Below are 16,636 nucleotides of genomic sequence, written 5' to 3'. Positions count from 1 at the left end.
AATCAGAAACCCACAAACACTTTGGCCCAGTTCATTAAATTGTGAACTACATTTCAAACTCGGTGATTTATGTGAATTGACACAAGCCAACAAATGAAAACCTTATATACCAATTACTTAGCAGAGATATTTTGTGTGAAAGTAGTGATCACAAGTAAGACCCAAGGTAGGTGGAAGGTCTGTTGCTGTGACTGAAAATGCAATTCATTATCATAGTGTCACCTGGATTTGTTTATGCAGACATAAAAGAGTAGAGTAGCTGCTGCATGCTGACATTGACTTAGCTACCTGAATATTTTCATATCTTCTAGTTGATGATATGCAACAGTGCTAGGAAGTTTGGTAAATATTTCTTTCTGATATATGGTAACCTGCACCAGTTCCTTGGGATTATGAAACTTGCCATAAAGCATTCTTGAATGAGTTTTTAATACATACTTTGGCTTTGGTCAGTAAAAGATATAACCAACCGTTGTGAATAATATTGAAGTGGAGCAAGAATGAAGTTTAAAATTAAGACTTGTGAAAATAACTGGACTCATGTTTGAATGTGAGCAAGTCTAACACAGAGGCATTTCTTTGCACAATGAAGTTCTCCTGTGTAGACCTGTCTGAAGGATCTGAGAAATTGTCCAGTTTTTCATGCTTAGACTGTGTTTACCTCTTACTGCTCCTTCTGTCTTTAAAATTTTTTCTCACCTGAGAAAAATTGTTTTGTTTGTTCTTGCCTTGATAACCACCTCTCCCGTATTTTTTGGTAGGCATCTTCCAGCTTCGTATAGTTAGTAACATCTCATTGTAGGCCCAGTTCTCCTTGTACCTTAAACATTTATCCACTTCCATGTGTCTTCTCTCATGTGGGTTATCTTTGTTCACATGTTGCAATCAGTCTGCCTAGATGGTCATGCTGGGGCACTGAAATCTGAGGCGGTTTTGTTGATTAATTGGATCCTCCTATCTCCTATGGCCAGTGCATGCTGTCAAGCTACCTTTTCTTTAGAGTAGCTTTTTTTTAAATGAACACCATCAAGCATATTCAATACATCAGCTCCTTCTTTACTCCTCTTAATGTCTTGATCCTTCATATGTTCATTTGTCCATTTTCATTGTACTTTAAGTCCCTTTTATTATTAATCTTAAAGCTTGCAGTCTGGCATATTTGTCATAGTCTTGATTATATTAATCACTATTCTCTTCGTTAAGAATCCTGACATGGCTTCTTTGTGCCAAAATTCCTTAAGGAGGCAGTATAGATTTATTAGCCACATTTGCTTCCATTTTCTTGTGAGTTCAAGAATTATATATAGATTCATCTCCATGTTGGTCAGTTTCCCCTGCCTTTGTTCCTGGCTCATCTTCCCACGCCCAGAATGATTTTTTTTTTAATTTCTGCTCCTCAAGAGCTGATAAAATACCTCTTTTATAATGGTGCCAAGAACAGTTGTGGGAGAGTTAAAACATGGGATTCTCCTTATTTTAATACTAACTTGCTATTTAACCTTCAGCAAATCACTTCCCTTGATTGAATTGATTCATATATTATTTGATGCCATTTGTATGACATTTATAATATGACTCTGTGTTCAGTTCTAACTTGACTTAAAGCTTTGATTGCTCTTTGGGGACTAGATCAAATTCCTATGCCTATAATACAGTGTGTTGTGCATACTTGAAGGTCACTTGCTTTTGTGGAAGGAGTAGAAATCCAGGTTTTAATTAGCCAACAGAGATGCTATTGATGGTTACTGTGGTGAGAGTAGGCATACTCAAATACATTAGGTGCCAAGTGCCTGATAGGGAGTAAGATTTTCTGGCTATTTGAGAAACTAAATTGCCAAGTAGAGTCTGTTAATTGTTGAGTTGCCATATGAGTTTAAGAGAGATAATCTAATCTCATGACTATTATAAAAGAGTGCTTCTCAGATATTAACATGGATACAGATCAACTGGAGGTTTTTGTTTTTTTTTTTTTTTTTTTTTAACGCAGATTCTGATTCCTCAGATCTTGAAAGGGGCCTGAGACTTTGCATTTCTAATAGACTCTTAGGAGAAGCCACTGATACTAATGGTACAACTGAATGGTATTCCTTTCCCCTCAGACTTTGGCCATCGTTGCTTACACTGAGATTTAGATCCTGGTATGGAAAAGAACCTGTGAATGATCGATTGCAGAGAATAGATTCCTTGTTGACATTTCCATTTATATGTAATATAAATATTATATTTTTTTCCTGTTTTCAGAGGAGAGAAATGACTGGATCAGTATACTGTTAAATGCACTGAAAACACAGTCCCTTACCTCACAGTCTCAAGTGGTTGCTGCACCTGAGAAATGTGGATATCTTGAATTGAGAGGGTATAAAGCCAAAATTTTTACTGTGCTAAGGGGAAACAGCGTGTGGCTTTGCAAAAATGAACAGGTAAGCTCTGTTACAGTAATTGCAAATTGTTGTTCTCTGATTATTGTACCAGAACAAACTTTGTTAGAATTTTTAGTATTTTTACTTATAGCTTATAGTCTTTTGTGTTGTGTTTTCCATTAAATATAACAAATAAGAGTGCTTTTTGTTGGATTTTGTCAGCGCTATGCTACTAGAGAAGTGACTGGGGGCTGGCACTGTGGCATAGTAGGTTAAGCATCTGTCTGCGACACTGGCATCCCATGTGAGTGCTGGTTTGAGTCCTGGCTGCTCCATTTCTGACCCAGCTCCCTACTGATGGCTTGAGAAAGAAGTAGAGGATGGCCCAAGTGCTTTGGCCCCTGCACCAATGTGGGAGACCCAGAAAAGCTTCTGGCTTTGGATTGGCCCAACTCCAGCCAGTGTGGCCATTTGAGGAATGAACCAGCAGATGGAAGACCCTTCTCTCTGACTCTCCTTCTTTCTGTCTATAACTCTGCTTCTCAAATAAATAAATAAATCTTTAAAAAAAAGTGTGTATATCAAATATGATGCTATTGTGGCCTTTTTAAGAGACTAAGGAAATATAGTTGTTGAAATTAACTTTTGAAAAGCATTCATTAGTTGATCTCTTATAAAACTAAATGAGGGAATATTTGAGAGCCAATTAGCCATTAGTACTGTTGATGAAAGAGGCCATGTTTTGCACCTGCTGTGCTGCTTTTATTTTTGCAATGAAAATTATAGAGTGAGCACAGGTAGCATATTTGCTTGAGTCTACCAATTCTGTTGGTGTGTTTGTTTTTCTGAGCAGATGTGATGCTTGTAAAAAATGACTTGTTAGAGACAAATAAGATATAAATGTCCACACATATGTATACATATATACACACATGTGTATATGTATGTACAAATGCGTACATGCACACAGTCCTGCAATATCATATATACATAAATATACTTGAATTTGTGGTTTATTGCATTTGGTTGATTTCAAAAATGTTAGCAGAGAATTAAAATATTTTAAGAATACTGGGAAGTTGAAGTTTTACAGATCCTGTTTCAATTTTTTTTTAAAGATTTATTTATTTATTTGAAAGAGTTACACAGAGAGAGAATGAGAGACAGAGAGAGAGAGAGAGGGAGAGGTCTTCTATCTGCTGGTTCACTCTCCAGTTGGCTGCAACGGATGGAGCTGAGCCCATCCAAAGCCAGGAGCTTCTTCTGGGTCTCCCACATGGGTGCAGGGGCCCAAGGACTTTGGCCATCTTCCACTGCTTTCCCAGGACATAGCAGAGAGCTGCATCGGAAGTAGAGTAGCTGGGACTTGAACCGGTGCCCATATGGGATGCCAGCACTGCAGGCAGCAACTTTACCCGCTACGCCACAGCGCCAGCCCTGAGATCCTGTTAGTTTCATTTCATTCTGTAAACTTTTCTCCTACTTCTTTGGTTTTTAATGTGTAGAAGAGATTTCTGTCTTTATCTGTTTGAGGGAATAAGTTCTTGGTTTTTAATCTTTTAGAATATACTAGGTGCTTCCTAATTATCAAATTAAATGTTACATTTTGAATATCTGACATAAGATGAACTCATCTAATGATATTTTATATTGAGTTAATAATTTGGTGAAATATAAAGACTGGCATTTCATAAAAAAAAATAGAGATATCAACAGAACAGTGTTTAAAAATTACCTTTTAGATCTTTATCCAAGGTGTCCTCTGAACTTCACTCTGAACTTATTCATTATATTCTTTTGGACAAGATTTCTTTTTGGTTTTCTGTAGAAGGCATTGTTGAGCACTGTGGGTAAATTGAGAACTTGGGCAGTTAGCATATTCCTCAATAAGAGTGATACATAGCTTAACAATGTGTATGGACTAAGTATGGACATTTTCAGCCGGTGAAGTTAGATGATTAAAAAACTTTTCCTGGAATGGACATTAAAAATGCATTGTTTGTGTGTATCAGTATGGAAGTTAACTCTGCCAGATTAACTGACAGGTTCAATTTTGTTATTTATTTATTTTTTTTACTTGCACAGGCCTGAGGGACTTCAAATTATTAGCTTTGTTGCTCACATTAGCTAGATTGTTTGATTTTGTTTTCTCTAGGTTTATTAACAGTTTTCGGCTTAGCAAAAGATGATATGGAATGATATCCTTAATATTAGTGATAGAGTATAAAAAGCATTGTGATGATTACCATTGGTTGAGTAATAGGCACTGGTTTACTTAATTTATAAACAGTTCCTGTTAAACTTCCCTAGGGGGATACTCTCATCTGTGTTTTATAGAGGAGGGAAGTGAAGATAAGGGAATTTGGCATTAGAGTACTTTATGCAGACTTGAAATTAAAACCAGAACTTGATGGCTATACGCCTAACTTCTAACCACTGTAACAATCTGCCTTTTTCTTTAAGATTAATTTATTTATTTCAAAGGCAGAGTGACAGAGAAGAGAATCAGAGACAGACCTCTGTATACTTGTTCACTGTCCAAATGTCCACAGTAGTTAGACCTGAAGCCAGGAGCAGGAGCCCCATCTATCACCCCTGTGTATAGCGGGGACCCAAGCACTTGAGCCATCTTCCACTGCTTTCCCAGGCTCATTGGCAGAGAGCTGGATAGGAAGTGGAGCAGCTGGGACTAGGGGTGGCACTTTGATATGGAATGCTGGCACCTCAAGCGGTGTCTCACCCACTGCTCCCCAACCATCTACCTTTTGAAAATTTAGTTTGGAAAGAACTTTTCAGACTTGTGAACTTTTATAAATAGCCTAAGAATTGCTTCCTTGAATAATTTAGGTGCCTAGCAGTTGCATTGTGGACATTCAATAAGCATATGCTATGTCAGGCACTCAGAAAATGCCACGTGACTGAAAAGAATGTAAGTCTTGTCTTCCAGGAGGAAAAGTCAGAGAAGACCGGCATTTGTGGTTGATGGTGAAGTTGTAGATTGTGCAGAAACACTTCTGTGTGTACAACTAATGAATATAAATATCAAAATGTTAAGACTGGACCCCTATTTTTTGATGCATAAACATATTTTTGATGTAGGCAATTTCAATTCCTTTTCTGTGCATTAACATGCCTATAAATGTGACTTAAAATTATATGTTATTGCTTGTATATGTGTTTTTTTGTTTGTTTGTTTTTTCATTGCTTCATCTCATATGGAATCAGGTTTCAAGAGGCTTGGTCTTGAATCAGATCTTTAAGACCTGGCTGTCTTGAGTGGATTAAGCAGGTCTTCTTTGTTCACTTCCTGGCACACCACTCCAGTTTTGTGTGTGTTCACATTCTGGTACACACCATTTTCTCCATAGGAGAGTTATCCATTGGTTGTTCTCACAGAGTGGCACAGGTTGTGTTATGAACCTGGTAGTGTCTTTAGTAAGGTATCTTCCCTTTGACTACAGAGAGCTTTATGCCAGTGAAAGAACCAATCTGTGTTTTAGGAAAAATACTAAATGACAGTAAAATAGTTTGATGCTGCATCTAAAAGTTTCTTAGAGTCTCTCACTGTTGTTATGCCTTTCAAGTAGATAAAAATAAATAAATAGCCATTTAGTAGGAAAAAGGGGCAGGTATAGTGCCACATGGGTTAAACTGCTGCTAAGGATGCCTGCATCGCTGCCTGAGGACTGGCTAGAGTCTCAGCTGCTCTGCTTCCCACCCAGCTCCCTACTAGTGTAGGAAGAGGCAGCAGATGATGGCCCAAGTACTTGGGTTCCTGCCACCTAGGTCACTGACCTAGTTGGAGTTCTTGGCTCCTGGCTTTAGCCTGGCACTGCCTGACTGTTGCAGGCATTTGGGAGTAAAACCACAGATGGAAGAGTGCTGTCATGCTCTCCGGCTTGCTCTCTCGCCCATGCTTTCTCTCCCCTTCTCCCTTCCAAGTAGATGAAACATTTTAGAAGTTACAGACACACAGAGAATAATCTGCTGTGTTTTTCAAAGGCAACTGAAAAATAATCTATTCCTCAGAAAAATATGAAATACTTGATATGTACTTCTGTATCTTATTTTGCGTTAGATCTAATTCAGTGTCATGCAGCAAAGTTTGTTTTTATTCATTTTTTAAGATTTATTTTTACTTATTTGAAAGGGTGACAGAGAGAGAGAGAGAGAGAGATACAGAGAGACCTTCTATCCTATCCTCTGATTCACTCACCAAATGGGTGCAAATGTAGGGGCTGAGCCAGGCCAAAGCCTGGAGTCATCAGCTCCATTCAAGTCCCCACGTGGGTGGAAAGGGATCCAGATTCTTGGACCATCTTCCACTGCTTCCCATGTTTTTATTTATTTTTATTTTTTAAATTAATTTATTTATTTGAAAGTCAGAGTTACAAAGAGGCAGAGGCAGAGAGAGAGAGAGAGAGAGAGAGACATCTTCCATCCACTGGTTCACTCCCTCAGATGACCGCAACAGCCTGAGCTGTGCCGAACTGAAGCCAGGAGCCAGGAGCTTCCTTCAGCCTCCCCTGTGGGTGGCAGGGGTTCAAGTTCCTGGACCATCTTCTGCTGCTTCCCCGGGGGGCATTAATGAACACTTGGACTGGAAGCAGAGGAGCTGATACTCCAACCAGCGCTCATATTGGAGTCTGGCTCTGAAGGCAGTGGCTTCACCAGCTATGCCACAATGACAGCTCCCATGTTGTTTTTAATTATTTATTTAAAGACATTTATTTATTTATTTATTTGAGAGGCAGAGTTACAGAGAGACAGAGAGAGAGAGAGAGAGAGAGATAGAGAGAGAGGTCTATCCGCTGGTTCACTCCCAGATGACCTCAACGGCCAGAGCTGTACAGATCTGAAGCCAGGAGCCTGGAGCTTCCTCCAGGTCTCCCATGTGGGTACAGGGGTCCAAGGACTTGGGCCATCTTTTACTGCTTTGCCTGGCCATAGCAGAGAGCTGGATCAGAAGTGGAGCAGCTGGGACTCGAACCGGTATCCATATGGGATGCTGGCACTGTAGGCGGCAGCTTTACCCAGTAGGTCACAGCACCCGCCCCATGTTTTTATTTTAAAACAGTGATTTTAATACCCACATAATTTAACAGCATGAATAGATTGGGAAATTGAGAAATTGACCTATCCTACCCTATCAAAGGAACTGTATTTTTCATGGCTCTAGTGTACACACAGTTCTGATTAAGGTAGTCAGTTGTACACAGACAGTAGGTCGAGCTGGAAGGGCAGCTGTTACAGCATGTGTTGGAGAGTTATTAAAGAGGAGCTTACATTTCCCACAAGGAAGACTGGGAGGTGCAGTTAGGGGTTTTTTCCTTGCCTTGCCGCTCTTGGGTTTAGGCAATTACACTAATCACTATAAATTTAAATGGCATCATCTGAAGAAGGAAGGTGGCCTGCCATCTCAGTTGTATGTTAAAATTTCAGGCACTTGGACTTCTCCAGATGCTGACTTAGAATTTTGGGAATAGGGTGTTGTAGCTGCATTCACACCCCAGGTGATTCAGGGAGGGGAGATAAAAAAGCCACACATTAAGAAACAATGCTTTGAGGTTGTTTACTTTATTCTAAGGTTTAAGCATACAGATAAAAGAGAGCAGACTATTTTTGGTGATGGGAAATGTTTAAAAACAACTAGGAGTGACATTAATGAGATCAATGTTTCTATATTTTATCTTTCAACTTAGAGTCTTGAACCTCCTTCCCCAATTTGAAACATTTAAATGAAGACAAACTTCAATGGAAAGTTAAGAAAATCATTATTAGTTGTAAACTACTTTGAAACTTTGAAAAACTGTTACTAAAAATTATGTATAATTCTAAACTAATCTATAGCTACTTTTTTGGCTAAGATCTTGATTTTTATATGCAATTTTAATTTTCACTTCATAAAACCTGTCTTAGCAATTTAATTCCTTTATCTTAACATAGGCTTTTATTACCAGAATATGCCTTATTGGAAGAATTTTTAAAAACCTTATTTGCAAATTCTACATGAGGGAAAAGAGTGTGAAAGTTTTTGGAGATATTTTTTCATGTTACCATTCATAAATCTGTGTCTGGAAAATCTCAATTATGCAGATTATTGCATACTTTCTAGAACTTTTTCTCTGCTCCTAACAAATGTCCATAACATTTCATGTCAAGCCTTCCTTCTAACATATTTTTAGTAATTCGTTCCCTTTTCTTATATGTTCCTTCTATCAAATTAAACACTTTTCCAAAATTAAAATAGTTATTAGAAGACAGTCCTCATTAATGCCTTTAGTTAGTTTAAAATTGCTTCTCTCTTTTTAAATTTTGTCTTTTAGGATATTTCAAATAATAAAGAAAATCACAGAGTTCAATGAGCACACAGTTTCAAGTTTTTAACATTTTACTTTATTTGCTTCATATGTAAACATTTTATACACACACACACAGTGTTTCTTATTTTTAAGGATAGTAAGGGGGATGTTAGTTTGCAGTTCTTGTTGACAGTTTGCTGACTGGTCTAAACTTTCTGAGTAACATACCCAGTGAGGGTGTATCAGGAACTTTTGCATTTCCCAGTTGCTTAGTTTAAACATTCACTTTTTTCATTCCTTTCTTTCATTAGTAGAGTGTAGGAGCTGAAACCTGAAGTTACTGTTGCTTGTATAGGAGAAATGGTTTATGGGATATTTTCTTAGCTATTATCTTAGGCATTTATTTATTTATTACTGTAGATGTTTATTTTTTTCTTTTTACAGGTAGGCTTTAAGCAGTAGAAAAGAAATATGAATAGATTTGTTAGAAAGGAAAATGGAACAATAGAAATGGGCACTAAAATTCTTATGTAATTACCCTGTTGCAAAATCCTGTAGTGCTCTTTCTGTGTAAATTGAATGTCATCCTTGTGCATTTAGCACCATGTCATGATCTCAACCTTTTTAGTTATTCTGTATTTTCTTGTGTTTCTTGATTCTTCTTATGTTGTATACACCTGCAGTGTGTTATAATTATGGCAGCTTTGCCACATTATTACTTCAATTTTGCATAAAGTGAGTTGTATAATTCTGTTTATAGGTTACACGGAAGTTGTTATGTGTCCAGGTTCATCTTTCTATTTAACAAATGTTTAGTTAGCACTTTACCATATATGGGTGCTGCTTTAGGTGCTGAGGCCCGCTGGTGACCCATGAAATCTCTATTGAAATCTATTTCCGAGATCTTTCAGAATAGGGTAACACATGGTCATGTGTAAATAAATGAGATGTCTGGTAGTATACTGTAGGTAGCCTTGTCTTCCTGTTTTAGTTGGTATGAATTCCTTTGACTCTCTTAAAGAGTTATTTACATTTAAAATACTGATACCTGAATAAATATCAGTTGCTTTTTAATCTTGAAACTGTTGACAGTTAGAATTTTTACACTTCCAAGTTGTATAAATGTTTACTTGCTGCTGTGTCTTTAGGAGTGTCCAGGCAAGAAGCTGTTGTTCAATAAACATATGTCGTATATGCTTGCTGAATTAATGGTTGTTTGCAGCCATTTTTCTTGAACTGTATTTTTTTTTTTACAATTTACTCAAATTTTTTTTTTCACTCTGAGTTTTCTCCTTTTTCTATTTATTTGGATTTTTTTGTCTTATCAATTTTTTCAAGGTTTTATATAATAAAGAGATTAATCATCATGCCATATTTTCTAAGTTCTTCAGCATTTTTTGGCCAGGTTTTTGGTTAGTTTTTCTGGTGCAGAAATTTTGTTTATGCATTAAACTTTTTTAATCAGCTCAAGACATGTATTTTCTATGTTTTGAAACTATTTTCTAAATTATTTATTTTGGAATGATATGGATACAGTATAGAAGCTAGAATTCTTAAATTTTTAGTGAAATAAGCCTACATTGAAATATATAAATATAGTTATATATGTGACATTACTAGTTGAATGAAATTTCTGCAAATGGACATGAATGGCATTTAAGAGAATTGTCCTTGGTTTCCATTTGTTATGATGTCCTGACAGCCAGTCTCCCATATTTCCCTGATGAATTTTTAAAATATCAAGTTAATATTAGTGGATTCGTTACAACCAGCTGTCTTGCTTTGTGGGTCTGGATATCCATTTAATGATAATTGCAGCACTGAGTTTCTAACGACATAAACTGTTGATTAAACTTTCCCAAATCAGGGTATAACAAGAGGCTCATGCCCCTTCATTTTCCAGCATAATGTACCCTGGTGTTCTGGCATGGGAATGGAACACTAATAGAATTTAAATAGACCTCACAGGGCTCTGGGTCCTGTGGCGCAGAAGAAGCTACAGGATGTAGGTGGTGGCCTCAGATTCTCTGGTTCTGATTCTGGCCAAACTCTGCATCTGGTGCTTCCCAGGAAGCCTGGCGCCAGTGTCACACAAAGCCACATCTGTTTTCCACAAATGTTTAAGCACTGAGTCCCTAAATTCCTGGCATGGAATCCTGGCAACTAGCATTTCCCAAATAGGTTTGAGATTTCAGCAGATTTGGGGTTAAAAAATCCTTCCTTCAATTTCTGTGTTGGAATCAAACTTTCCGTTTTGTTCTTTATACCCATGGTTTCAAAATGTAGTTTTTGCCCGAATCTGTGCTTCAGATCATATAAAGAAGCTAATTTAATATCTTGGTGAATATTTGGCATCAGTTCTACCAGGATGTTTAAAATGGAATCATTGATGTGAATTGTTTCAGTCATTAAGAGTAACATGGAATTATTTTACTGAAGGTAAATTTTTTGCTTAAAACCCTCAAGTAGAGTGTTTTTAAGTTGCCTCAGGCCCTTCCTATGAGCAGTTTCATGTAGTTGTTAGTGCTATATAAGGTAGATACCGTTCTGTTTTCTTAAGTGAACACTGACATCTACATAAACTGATAAACTAGGCTTACTGACAGGAAGTGGCTCAGCCAAGATTGTCCCCCAGATCTGAGCTCCAGTACCTGCTGTGTTTCACCTCCTTTGCAGTGTCCAGATTTGTTAAGTTAAGTGTGGCTGCTGTTACATTAGAACTGGTGGAGGGATTCATGCTTTCTGGGATCCTACATTCTATCACAGCAAATTAAATGTAAAATATTGCTCACTCCAGAAACTAGTTTTAGCTTTATACCTTCTATAATATTGTAGTTCTATCCACTGAACCTCTGCACTACTGTCGTTTCAATACTGTTTATAGCATTTTAAAGCCTGGTTGTGCCTGACTCATGCCTATTTCTCAGAATGAGAATAGAGATGATAATTAGGTTGTAATTAATGGGTAATTTATTTTTAACTTTCTTTAATGGTTTGTGTTCACATTCCATTCCATTTTTTAAAGTTATGTCTACTAGTTATTTTTGAACATGTATTTTCTTGTAATTAACTTTTTAATAGGTAATGCATTCAGTTGGCTTGAAATCCAAAAGATTTAAAAGACAAAATTTAGGAAATAATAACAGTTAGTTGTCCTGTCCTTTGAGTGTTTGGGCTGCATTGACTTCATCCACACCAAAGTGATGGTGTGGATTTAACTTGTTATCCCTACTTAGCAAAATAGTGAACTGAAGCAGGAGAGATGAACCTGAACATTAAGATGGGTTTTGTGCATCGACCCAGCAAGTGTCACCTCCTATGGAAAGCCTTTTATGAACACGACTCTTTCCTGGGCTGGATTCAGTACTTCCCTCTCTGCCAGACCTTTTGTGTCTCATTCCCTCCTAAGACTGTAAGCATTCCCAGGACAGGTGCTCTTTCATGCTTTTGTGCAAGCTCAAAACTTAGCACAGTTTCTGACACACACTAGATATTTAATAAATACAGCGTTGCTAGTACTAACTTTTCTGGAGGTTCTGCCTACTCAGAATCAGAGAATCACATGAGCGTTTATAAGTGTTTATAAATTTCAGAGCACCATACAAATAAACGTTCAAAAAATTGGTGGGGGGGTCACTAATGCTTCATAAAGATGATTGCGTTAAACCTCTAGATACAGAAGGTTTGCACTGAGGCCAAACACAGTTTTAACAGTCTAGTGAGCATTTTGTTCTGGCCTGCTTGTTTTCAATCAGTAGTATTAATGATTCGGAATTTTTTATATATTCTGATTGAATGCTCTTTCTTTTATTCAACAGAAGGCAGACAGAAGTGTTTATGTCCTGATATTTAAAGATCGTAGATTCATACTGTCTAAATTTTGCAACCGGTCCTGCTATCTAAGATGATTCAGTGCAGGCCACATATGAGAGTCACAGGGATATCAATTAAAGATTCTTAACTTCTGCCCTCAGTCTCAGGGTGGGAAGACATAGCCATAGGTAATTTTGATGAATGTATAGGAATGAGAGTCTGTGTTCTAAATACTGTCTGAAAAACATGGCTTAATGTCACTAATAATATTTTTAATAGAAAATGTACTTGTTTCATATTTAATAGCTCTCACGAGCACTGACATTTATTTTGTAACTCTGGTGTATATTTTACAGTCAATTTGTGCTGGTGAGCACTGTGGATACTCTAATTATTCAAAACCATATGGCCATGGCAAGCAGCTGATGAATGGGATACAATTTTCAAGGCTAAAAAAAAATCATCTTTGCTGCGCATGGGAGAAATTTGGGGCATGGAGTTGGCCCTTACTTATTTTAACAGAAATTACAGCTTTCTATGTGGACATTTCATGACTTGCTGGTAAAGATGAGGGCCCATCTATTCAGGCTGCAGCCTTGATGAGTCTCATCCGTTTCCATAAAAGGTTGTCATCCTTGCCATCTGCTAGTCTGATGGTGAGAGTTTTAGAAGCCTCTGCCCCTAGTAACTTAACAGTACTTGCAGGTCAGGCCCCCATCACAGAATATAACCTGGAATGGCCTGATATCCAGCTCTTGTCAAAAGCCTCATTATGGAGAATTGTTTGAAGGACATAAAGTCCAAGTATTTTATTCTGGAGTTTATCCCTGTTCAAGGTGAGCCATCAGAAAGCTGTTTTAAAGATATCTGTCTCGCTGCTCCTACCATTTCTTCCTTTACAAAAGAGAGCTTGGGTTCTGTGTCCCAAGCACGGTGGGGTGGGGGTGGGAGGTTAATGCAAGAATTACATTATCTATGAGGAGCATTGGTATGGATAATTGGGAATTGTTTTTTTAATTTAATAAGTAGTCATAAATGCAACTCTGTACTGAAATGCTACATCATATTAAATGTGGCATCTTAGAAAAGTATGATTTTCCGTCCCTTCTTATAGATCCCATTAAGTATACGAAGTGGAAGTGTATTACTCCTGTTCTTTCACAGCACTCAACATTTCTCTGCATCTTTTACGTTAAGATTCTCACTTTCTGAGTTGTTTCTCCTAACAAAATGAGCCACTTGTTCTTTATCAGAAAAGAAATAATACTCAATTGATGATTTTTTATAAATAAGTCATTTCCTTCTTCTAAATAAAAACTTCTATATTTAAAAGTAAAGCAAAGTAGGCTCTCCCACAGGTTGTGATAATCAACACCTGTATGAGTGGGAGGGCATTTGTTCTAAGATTATTTTATTTCATTTATTTTATCACTTAGGAATATATTACTGTTAAACAACAAAAGCCTAAAGGATGGGTGAAGCAGATATTTATTTAAACAAATCTATATAGGCAAAAGAAAGTTGACACTACAAGGGGATGGATGGAGTTCTTTGTATCCTTTTCTCACTCTGACGTGAAAATTTGTCCTGAGATGTCACATCTCAAGGATTCTAAACTTCTAAAACAGTCTCTGTACTTGTAGAAATTATTTTCAAAGAAGATAGAAAGTCTCTTTCTCTTAGCTTGTTCTGCTCCCCCCACCCCGCATCAGGAGTTACTGGTATCTTTGTGACCAAAACTAAAACTGTGACACCTGACCACTCTTAAGGGTAAGGGAGTTGGGAAAACAGCACTTGCAGCCTATATAGCCAGAGAGATAAAGTGAGGAGACAGCTGCACTGCTTCTTTCACAATTACTAAGAATAGACCAGCAGTTCTTGTAATTTACCCTTAGTATGACTGCTGTTTCGTAGTCATCATTTGGGAATTCAGAATATTTTTAATATGAATCTATTCACAAAAATAATTCCTTTTTGTAAAACAAATTGACACATAACAATTGTACATATTCATGTGATATGGTGTGATTATTCCATAAATCTATGTGAGTAAAATGTATAATTCATTTTGAGCTACAGATTAAATATATATTAATTGAAGTGTATGTTTAATTGTGTTTGTCCATAAGCATGTAATATCAGATTATTCCATTAGTGATTCTAGCTTTGCTTACTTGTTCAAAGCAGTGTTTTTTTTTTAAGATTTATTTATTTATTTGAAAGTCAGAGTTACACAGAGAGAAGAGAGAGAGAGAGAGAGAGGTGTCTTCCATCTGATGATTCACTCCCCAACTGACTGTGATGGCTGGAGCTGCTCCGATCCAAAGCCAGGAGCCAGGAGCTTCTTCTGGGTCTCCCACGTGGGTGCAAAGGCCCAAGGACTTGGGCCATCTTCTGTTGTTTTCCCAGACCATAGCTGGGAGCTAGATCGAAAGTGGAGCAGTGGGGTCTTGAACTGGCGCCTGTATGGGATGCTGGCACTTCAGGCCAGGGCGTTAACCCGCTATGCCACAGCGCCGGCCCTGGCAGTGACATATTTTTTAAGGTTATGTCTTCTCTCATAAGTAAGTTATGGCTAAATACTTTGAGACCATGTGAAGATACTGTACTTCCTACAAGTTTTCATCCAGTGGATTTTAGATCTTCTGATGAACTTTGCCTGCCTCAATTGCAAAGTGGTGAAATTATTTATCTAATAAGTCAAATTCCCAAAATCTTGCTAATAGGTAATATATTGTAAGCTTTGATGCTTTAAGAATGAAGATTCTTTGTAGCCTTTTGAACTGTCACCAGTCTTCATGAGAGATGAGCAAAATGGCTATAGATGTTAAGGAAAAGGCAATTTTCTACCTAAGTAACATTCCAGGAGTCGTAAGTGTCACAAGGAACAGGAAAGTAATAAAATATTGAGAAGGAGATAAGATTGTATACTTCATAAAATAAATAATTCTTTTGTATAAGAGCAAAAGAGAAAAATGGTGACAGAGCAGAAGTAATGCCATGTCACAGAACAAAAAGAAGCTTGGGTTCAGTGTGTAAGTTTTCCCTTTGAGCCACCCTTTCCTCAGCTTTGTACATAAACAGTAATTATGTTGAGCTCATGGTGTCACTTGGCTCTCCCACATGGAAACCCTTTGACATGGTGAAATTTAACTGATGATTTACTTTACTGAGTAGATGAGGGTGAATATAGTGCCCACGTCTAAAAGCAGGCCTTGAGCAGTTCAGTATGTGTGGTCTGGTCAATTTATCTGTTATGTGACAGAAACCTTTATTTATCAACAGCCCTACTGCTAAGGTTGGAATGATACACATACACACACACATACACACACATCTGTTATGTGACAGAAACCTTTATTTATCAACAGCTCTATGCTAAGGTTGGAATGATACACACACGCACTAGCTCGTATTGAAAGAGGCGACTCAAAATGGGAGAAGCACTCTCAATCCATCTTCTAATGAATTATTACTTCTAATGATTTAATGATATATGTGTGTGTGTGTGTGTAAAGTAAAATTTGGTAGAATTTTCTGTATTTTAGAAAATATTGTAGTTTCTTTTTTTTAAGATTTATTTATTTGAAAGAGTTACACAGAGAGAGGAGAGGCAGAGAGAGGTCTTCTATCGATGGTTCATTCCCCCACTGGCCATGATGGCCGGAGCTGCGCTGATCTGAAGCCAAAAGCCAGGAGCTTCTTCCGGATCTCCCACGTGGGTGCAGGGGCCCAAGGACTTGGGCCATCTTCTACTGCCATCCCAGGCCGTAGCAGAGAGCTGGACCGGAAGTGGAGCAGCCAGGTCTTGAACTGGCGTCCATATGGGATGCCGGCGCTGCAGGCCAGGGCATTAACTTGCTGTGCCACAGCGGTGGCCCCAAATATTGTAGTTTCAAAATCCATCTTTTAAAGAGATTTATTTATTTTGGAAGTCAGTTACAGAGAGGGGGGAGAGACACAGAGAGAGAGATCTTCCATCCTTTGTTTGTCTCCCCAGTTGGTCACAACTGCCTGGGCTGAGACAGGCCAAAGCTTGAAGCCGGGAGCTGCGTCCAGTTCTCCTCCATGGGTAATAGGGGCCCAAACTCTTGGCCTTCCTCTGCTGCTTTTCCCATGCCTCCAGCAGGAAGCTGGATTGGAAATGAAGCTGCTGGCAGA

At 37.9% G+C, this 16,636-nt stretch overlaps 1 protein-coding gene across 17 annotated transcripts in view; it reads left to right on the top strand.

Annotated features, from left to right (window-relative positions):
* Nucleotides 1–16,636, top strand: part of ARAP2 (ArfGAP with RhoGAP domain, ankyrin repeat and PH domain 2) — a 209,370-nt gene that overhangs the window by 63,269 nt on the left and 129,465 nt on the right. For all 17 annotated transcript variants that reach the window (XM_070069629.2, XM_070069624.2, XM_089327077.1 and 14 more), the window contains one exon: nt 2,242–2,420. In XM_070069629.2, coding sequence (XP_069925730.1) covers nt 2,242–2,420 — 179 coding nt within the window. The remainder of the gene's footprint in view (nt 1–2,241; nt 2,421–16,636) is intronic.

The sequence above is a fragment of the Oryctolagus cuniculus genome, chromosome 2 (assembly GCF_051225735.1).
Source record: "Oryctolagus cuniculus isolate XC-2025 breed Fujian yellow rabbit chromosome 2, ASM5122573v1, whole genome shotgun sequence".
Classification (NCBI taxonomy): domain Eukaryota; kingdom Metazoa; phylum Chordata; class Mammalia; order Lagomorpha; family Leporidae; genus Oryctolagus; species Oryctolagus cuniculus.
Note: the sequence above shows the minus strand (reverse complement) of the source record. Positions and strands in the feature narration are given on the sequence as shown.